Source organism: Pteropus alecto, unplaced genomic scaffold (assembly GCF_000325575.1).
Source record: "Pteropus alecto unplaced genomic scaffold, ASM32557v1 scaffold314, whole genome shotgun sequence".
In the NCBI taxonomy this organism is placed as follows: domain Eukaryota; kingdom Metazoa; phylum Chordata; class Mammalia; order Chiroptera; family Pteropodidae; genus Pteropus; species Pteropus alecto.
In genome coordinates, this window is record NW_006435849.1 from 232,968 (window position 1) to 240,897 (window position 7,930).

General features: G+C 53.1%; 1 protein-coding gene across 1 annotated transcript in view; it reads left to right on the top strand.

Annotated features, from left to right (window-relative positions):
- Positions 1 to 2,720: 2,720 nt before the first annotated feature.
- The window catches only part of FBXO17 (F-box protein 17), a 6,156-nt gene continuing 946 nt past the window's right edge, over positions 2,721 to 7,930 (top strand). Inside the window, 5 exon segments of the mRNA XM_006911693.3 lie at positions 2,721 to 2,980; positions 2,982 to 3,150; positions 3,981 to 4,092; positions 6,071 to 6,166; positions 7,004 to 7,139. Coding sequence (XP_006911755.1) covers positions 2,804 to 2,980; positions 2,982 to 3,150; positions 3,981 to 4,092; positions 6,071 to 6,166; positions 7,004 to 7,139 — 690 coding nt within the window. The 5' untranslated portion in view covers positions 2,721 to 2,803.

Sequence of the window (7,930 nt, forward strand, 5' to 3'; positions counted from 1 at the left end):
AGAGAAGTATAAAATAAGAAAAAGGGGAGTAGGTGGTGCTCATGAGGCTCTGAAATTGTAAATAAGATGGCCAGGGAAGACCTCGTGGAGAAGTCGACATTTGCTCAAAGACCCGAAGGAAGTATGGAGGTGAGCAAAGAAATCCTCTGGATTAAGGTGGAGGAAACAGCCTGTGTAAAGGCCCTGGGGTATGGAGACCGGTGTGAATGAGGCGGTGAGTGAGGGGGCGATGAGGGCAGGGAAGTGAGGGGGCATGTGGTAGGGGGCCTTGTGGGCCACAGTGAAAACTTTGCCTTCACCCTCAGTGAGATGGAGCCACCGGAGAAGCTCTGAGCAGGGAGGGGCAGGACCTGACTCAGGTGCTCACACCTGACCTGGTTGCTTAGGAGGAAGACAATTGGAAAAAGAAGCAGGGAGACCAATGGTCCAGGTGAGAGGTGATGAGAACGGATGGGATCCCCAAGGGAGTGAGTGTTGATGGAGAATTGGAGGTTCAAAGGCTGATCCCTGACATTGCAAGATCAGAGGGAGGAGGATGAAATGGCCAAGGAGAACCGACTAGGAGCCACCAGGCAGAGGGGAGGGGTCCAGAGGGCTGGCCTGAGCCAAGTGAAGGTGGGGGAGGGGGTAACCCCACTGTATCAAGTGCTGCTGATAGGTTGAGCAAGGTGAGAGCTGAACAGTGACTATTGGCTCAGCCCCAAGAGGGTCATTGGTGACCTTGACGTTTCAGGATGAGGAAGGGGACAAAGCCTGATTAGAGAAGGTTTAAGAGAGAACTTAGAGAATACAGAGGCAGTGAGTATAGACGACTTTTTTGTAAAGAGGAGCAAAGAAATGGGTCCATAGCTGGAAGGGCAGGTGGGGTCAAGAGGGTTTGTCTTCAGCTGAGAGAGCTGACACCGTGTGGGCTGATGGGAATGATCCAGTGCAGAGGGGGAAACTGAAGAGGCAGCAGAGAGAAGGGACAACTGTGAGACCATGGCCTGGAATGCTCGGGAGGGGCGGGTTGATGGACACAGGGGCAGTCATGGTGGGAAAGTGCAGCTGCAGACGTGTGGGTGGGCACAGGACAGGTAGGTGGTCGATGGGGCAGTGGGGGCCTGTGGAAGTTCTCATCACTGCATTTTTTTCTGCAGAATAAGAAGCGAAGGGAGAGTGAAGAGGTGGAAGGGGGTGTGGTGGAACGGAGGAGAGCGGAGGTGTGAAGTCGTTATCTATAAAGAGGAAGGGCGAGCAGATGAGAGAAATGTAGTCCAATTGCTGGGCAGCTTTAGTGGCTTGAGGGTCAAGTTCATAAACTTGAAGTGGAGTTGTGTATTATCCTTCAGCCACTTTAAACTGCGTAGGTACAGGCACAGGGTAGGTGGAGGGCTGGATTTGACCAAGGTCACTTGTAGGAGGAAGCCAGAGGCAGGGTGTATGCAAAGCATGTTTTTAATGATTAATCAAGAAATATAAACTAGATCAGGAATGAGGACTTGAGGGGGTGAGGGGAAGTGAAAAGGAGGTGGGCACAAAGGATGGGAGACCACAGGGGGTTGGAAGGATTGTGAGAGTTGGAGGGGAGGCGTAGATGAGAGAAATGTAGTCCAATTGCTGGGCAGCTTTAGTGGCTTGAGGGGCAAGTTCATAAACTTGAAGTAGAGTTGTGTATTATCCTTCAGCCACTTTAAACTGCGTAGGAGGTACAGGCACAGGGTAGGAGGGGGGGTGGATTTGACCAAGGTCACTTGTAGGAGGAAGCCAGAGGCAGGGTGTATGCAAAGCATGTTTTTAATGATTAATCAAGAAATATAAACTAGATCAGGAATGAGGACTTGAGGGGGTGAGGGGAAGTGAAAAGGAGGTGGGCACAAAGGATGGAAGACCACAGTGGGTTAGAAGGATTGTGAGGCACTGGAGGGAGAGCTGGAAAGAGAGGAGGTGAAGGGTGGAGAGAGATGCCTGTGACCGAAGTCCTGGAGAGGCCGTGGTTATTGACACAAGGGTGACCAGGGAGAGAGGGGCTGAGAGGAGAGCAGATCAGGGAACAGAGAGGCAGTGGTGGCAGAAGGAAGGGTCCCCTACATAGATATGGAAAGTCACCAAGAATGATGAGAACAGGGGGAGTGGCAGTGAGCCTGGAGCTAAAATCGTGAAGTGAGATGTAGTGATCTGGGTCAGGAAATGGTGCATAAGGTGGGATACGATCTACTCCGATGACAAGATTCATAGCTGGGGACTTAGGTGGAGGATGGAGACAGCTTGGTCGGGAAGCAGCACGGAGGAGCGAGGAGATTTATCCATTTGGAAGGGCTACAGGAGAGGCGGGTTCCGCTCAGAGAAAGAAGGTGACAAGAATGTTCAGGGAAGAGATTGAGGAAATAGATTTTGCTGAAGATAGTTCATGAATTCCTAAGGCCCGAGGCGTTGAGACAGGTTGGGGGATAGGATAGAAATGGTTTCCTCCTCAGGTTTTTCTCATCTGTCTCCATTATACTTACAGTCATGCACATAAAGTGCTTGGCCTGACACAAGTGCGCCGGCCAGAGATGGAAACCATGGTCAGCAGTCCTGGTAGTCATGGCCAGCTGTCTTGCCCCAGAGGGAAAGCCCTCCGCCCTCTATCGCCCTTCAGAGCCCTAGGTGGCAGGCACTAGGTGCCGGGTTTTCCCGGCCGTGGCAGCCGCCTTATCGTCCATTGGAGCTGGTGGGGTCACGGTCAAGTCACAGGGACTTTGCGTCCTGAGAGAAGTGGAGGGAGGGCAGACTGCCCTGTCCCGCCAACCCCTCTCAACCTGCAGGATTCCAGAGGCCGGAGATGGGCGCCCGGCCCTCGCGGCGGCGGCTGCCCCCGGACCCGCCCATAGCCTTGGACGCGCTGCCTCCGGAGCTGCTGGTGCAGGTGCTGAGCCACGTGCCGCCGCGCGCGTTGGTGACGCGTTGCCGCTCAGTGTGCCGCGCGTGGCGCGACGTGGTGGATGGGCCCACCGTGTGGCTGCTTGCTGCAGCTGGCCCGCGACCGCAGCGCCGAGGGCCGCGCGCTCTACGCGGTGGCCCAGCGCTGCCCGCCCAACAGCAAGGAGGAGTTTCCGCTCTGCGCCCTGGCGCGCTACTGCCTGCGAGCGCCCCTCGGCCGCAACCTCATCTTCAACTCCTGCGGAGAGCGTGAGTGCCGGGGGCGGGGCCTGACCACGGGGACGAGGCGAAGACCTGGCGGGGACGCGGCGGGGGCAGGGCGGGGTAGACCGAAGGGCTGTGCGGGATGGGGGCCCGGGGCGTGGCCAGGACGAGGGGAGAGGGGCGGGGCCGGGAGTCAGGGGGCGTGGTCTAGGAAGAGGTCCGTGAGAAACTGGATGGGCGAGGCCAAGGTGGGGTTGGGGAAGAAACGGGCTAGATGGGAGGAACCAGAGCTGTGGACAGTGGAGGAAAACGGAATGGGTGGGTGAGACAGAGCAGGTGGAACCAGGGTGCGGGACCGTGGCGAAGCGCTGGAACTGTAGACTCAGTGGGCGGGGCTAAGGGGAGGAGCCAGGGGAGAACTGGAAGCCGATTGGGTGCTGATGGGGGCGGAGCTTGCATAGAAATATAAGGCTTCCTTGAATGGCTGTGGGGAGGAGGAACTAATCGAGTGTGGGTGCCAAGGCAGGAGGAGCTAGGAGGGCGAGGGGCCATGGCGGAAGGACCCCGGGGCTAGTCCAGGGGAGAAGCCGAGTATATTGAGAGGCTAAAGGGAGACAACTGGAGGCGGGGGTGAGGGGGCGGAGAACAGAGCGAGACTGAAGTGAAGCTGAGTGGATAAGCAAAGCTGAGTGACGCGGTCGTGGGATGGGACCAGGAAAGCCAGCTGTTGGGAGGCGGAGCCAGAGTGGAAGAAGGCGGGGGTGTGGAGCGCGTCGGCGAAGCTGGTGGGCGGGGCAAGCAGAGTGTTTGGCGGGCTCTCTGGTTCGCGAGCTGGCAGGCGAATCCCTTGTCTTCAATCCTGCTGTATCCAACAGAGGGCTTCAGAGGCTGGGAGGTGGAGCACGGCGGGAATGGCTGGGCCGTGGAAAAGAATCTAACAGTGGTGCCGGGGGCTCCTTCCCAGACCTGTTTCGTGACTTCTTTCGAGTGAGTGGCCTTTGATCCCTAAGGCAAGGGCCTCAAGGAGGGAGGGGACCCAACCCCACCATCCTCATCCTCACCCACCTTCACCCTCCCCTCATTCATTTATTCAGTCAATCAACATATATTTGTTGAGGACCTGCCAGGTACCAGGCATTGTTTTATATGCCAAAATACAAGGAAAATTCAGAAAGATCATTTGCATTTTAGATGTAAGGTGGAGGGAGACATTAAATACATGAACAATAAAACAACAAGAACACAACATTTAGAATACCTTCTCTCTGCCAGATGCTTTACATATAACTCTTTTAATCTTGACAACCCTGTGACATAGATACTATTGTTATCTCCACTTTATAATAGGAAACTGAGGCAGAGAGTAACTAACAACTGGTAAAATGGTGGAGCTGGGACTTGAACCCAAGTAATTTGGCTCCGGAGCTTCTGATTGTGATAGATGCTATGAAGACAGCAGAATAGTTTGATTGGTTGGTTGATTATATTTATCCTCATACCCCATACCCATTTTCTTTGACTTTGCCCCAATACTCAACCATTCTTACATGGCATTATCCAGCTTTCTAGTAGTTGCCAGTGTATTAGGGGTGAAGCGATATCTCATTGCTGTTTTAATTTTAATTTGCATATTTCAGTTTACTAATTACTAAGCATCTCTGCATGTGCTTGTTAGCTTTTTGGATTACCTCTTTTTTTTTGTCAATTGCCTGTTTATATTTTCTATTAGGGCCGACATCTTATTTTTGTTGATATACAAGAATTCCTTGTATCTTCTGGATGTCCCTCCCTTGTTCGTCCCGGACATTGTGAAATCTCCCTCTTTACCATCTGTATTAACTGTGTCCATGGTATCCTTTATTTGGTGTTCTTTGTTGTTATTTTTATATGATCAAATTTATCTCTTTTTTGCTTTAGAAGTCGTTTCTGAAATTTTGTTTTAAAAAATCCTTTCCTATCCTTAGATCCTAACAGTAGTCTCTTATATGCTCTTCTAGTAAACTTGTAGTTTTATCTTTCACATTTAGAGATTTAATCCACCTATGAATGTGGTGTTAGCTAAGGATCCAATTCCCGCCTCATACACATTCCATATACTGAGCCAGTTTTCCCAACACCATCTACAAAAGCACCCATCCCTTCCCCATGGAGCGACTGTGCTGTCTATCATTTATGAAGTTCCCATGCATACCTAGGTCTGTCCCTGAGCACTCTGTTCCGTTCCACTGGTCAACTTATCAGTTTTTCCTTCAATACTATACTATCTACATTATCATGGCATGTTCAAATGAGGGCTGAAGGGCTGTTTACAAAGGCGTAGGCAGACCACATGGGATACTGCATGACCCCCAGGCTAGTAACAGTGGAGAGAAGGGTCATTGCCACCCCTAGGCCTGACAAGGGTAAGGAGAGGAAGTAGTTACTGAAACATTAAGACAGAGAAAACTGAGGAGAGGGCACTGTGGAGCTGTGCCCTTCTGTTGAGAGACACAGCATTCCCATTGTGATCCCATTAGAGGGAGCCAGGAAGATAAATACCCTGATTTTACTCTTTTCTCCCTTCTGTCTCTTGCTGGAGCTTCCTATTGGCTAACCCAACAGGAAGTAGAGGGTAAGGGAGATGAGTCCATACAGGCGAAAAAAAAAACCTCAGACCTTGGGCCCCCGCAATTTAGAAGGCCCCAGCAGGCCCTGCTCAATGTGGGCCTCCGTTTATATTTATGTTCCAGTCACCACAAATATTAGAGACAGGCCCGTATCCAGGTCAGCCTCTTGGAGACCAGGGTCGGGTAGAGAATGGTAGAGGGATGTGAGAGGCCAATGGGGACGCCCAGCCCAGCATACAGCTTGTCTAGAGAGGAAACCCTGAGGAGCAGGCTTTAGACGAGAGTTGTTGGGGGAGCCTTCTAGGGGGATGTGATTTCCAGTCTGCTCCATCCCCACCACCACCATCTCCCCTTCCTAGATGGTGCTTCAAGCGGCAGCTTGTGGACTTGGTAATGGAGGGGATGTGGCAGGAGTTGCTGGATAGCGCCCAGATCGAGATCTGTGTGGCTGACTGGTAAGTTAAAAATGGCAGCCTGCCCCCAGAACCAATGGTGGTGGCAGCAGTCCTGCAAAAGGGGCTCATTTTGTGCCCCCATCAATGCCTCGGGCTAACCACTGTTACGGTACCTTCTTCATAGGCTGAGAGAGGAAAAGTGATGATCTCATAGTTGCAGAGCCAGGGAGGAGTGGAGCCTTAGTGAACCCAGAGCCCCGACTCTGCACTCCTCCCCACCCTCTACCCAGCAGGCTCCAGGGTTCCTGGCATGGGGGCCGCTGACTGCCTTGGCTTGGTCTGAAACAAGGTGTCTCCCTCACCCATTCCACCTCCATCGCCTGCAACTCTGCGCTGACCCTAAGGGCCTGTGGACAACAAGGCCTCAGAAGGATATGGAGCACTGTACTCTGAACACTGAGACTCAGAAGGGGCAGAGTTGGGCTGGGGGCACTGGCTGGCTTTAGTGCCTGAGGGACTACGATGAACCCCTTCCTCTCCAGGGCACCCAGGTTCCTTCACAAATCACCCCAGCTCCTCCACCCTCATGCTCTTGCACCTCCACAGAAAATCCTAGGGCTCTGTCTCCTCCACAGAGCTGTGGCCACCCCAGAGCATCCAGATTCCTACTCCCTTAGGCTCCTCCCCAGAAACACCCAGGCTCCTCCCTCAGGCTCTGGCTCCACCTCCAGGAGCACCCAGGCTCCTACCCCAGAACCCCAAGCTGACATCTCTCCATATAGGGTGGGCGTGCGTGGCCCTCATCAAAGTTCAGGGAGCCCCGCCTTCAGCCTCCCTCCCTCCATCCCAGAAACTGGATGGGTGGGGGCGGCATCGAGGCTCACTGCCACCTGGCAGGTGGGGTGCCCGGGAGAACTGCGGCTGCATCTACCGGCTTCGGGTCCGCCTACTGGACGTGTACGAAAACGAAGTGGTCAAGTTCTCCGCCTCACCCAACCCGGTCCTTCAGTGGACTGAGAGAGGCTGCCGGCAGGTGGGTCCAGACGGCTTTCCAGACTACCCCTGACCTGCTTGCTCAAACCTCTCACCCTGCTCAGATTCCCTTCTCGGCTTGCATCACCGCTGGATATTTATAATAACAGCTAACAAACACTGAGCCCTTAGTACATGTTCCAAGAGTTAGCTCTATTAATTCACTTCATTAGCACAACAGCCTACTGGTTCGACTTCCATTGGTCGAGCACCTACTTGCACTGGGCACTGCTCTAAGTGCTGGGAAGGCACTGGCCCCATAGAGCATGCAGGGCGGCATTCAAGCCAACGCTGGCTCCTAAGCCTGTGCCATCATAATCATCGCACCTCGGTTATCACCATAACCTTTCGGATGGTCTTGTTTCCACTCCCGATCTCCTTCCCCCAACCCTCACCCAACACCCGGACTCAGCAGCCAGAAAGATCCCATTAAAAAGTTAATCGGATCACAGGTGTCCCCTTCTTGTGAGTTACCACATGGCTACATCTCAGAGTGAAAACCAGTCCTGTGATGCAGCCATAAAAAGACATAAAGTACGGATCCCGGCTACAACATGGACGGAGCTTGGCGACAGTATGCTAAGTGACGGGCCAGGAGCAAAAGGCCACATATGTGACTGCAGGTATATGAAATGTCCAGAATTAGTAAAACCATTAAGACAGAAAGCAGACAGATTAGTGGTTGCCAGGGGGTAGGGGGAGGGAGGAACTGGAAGTAGCGGCTAATGGGTACAAGGTTTTTCCCCTGGGGTGATGGAAATGTTCCAGGATTAGATAGTGGTGATGGTTGCA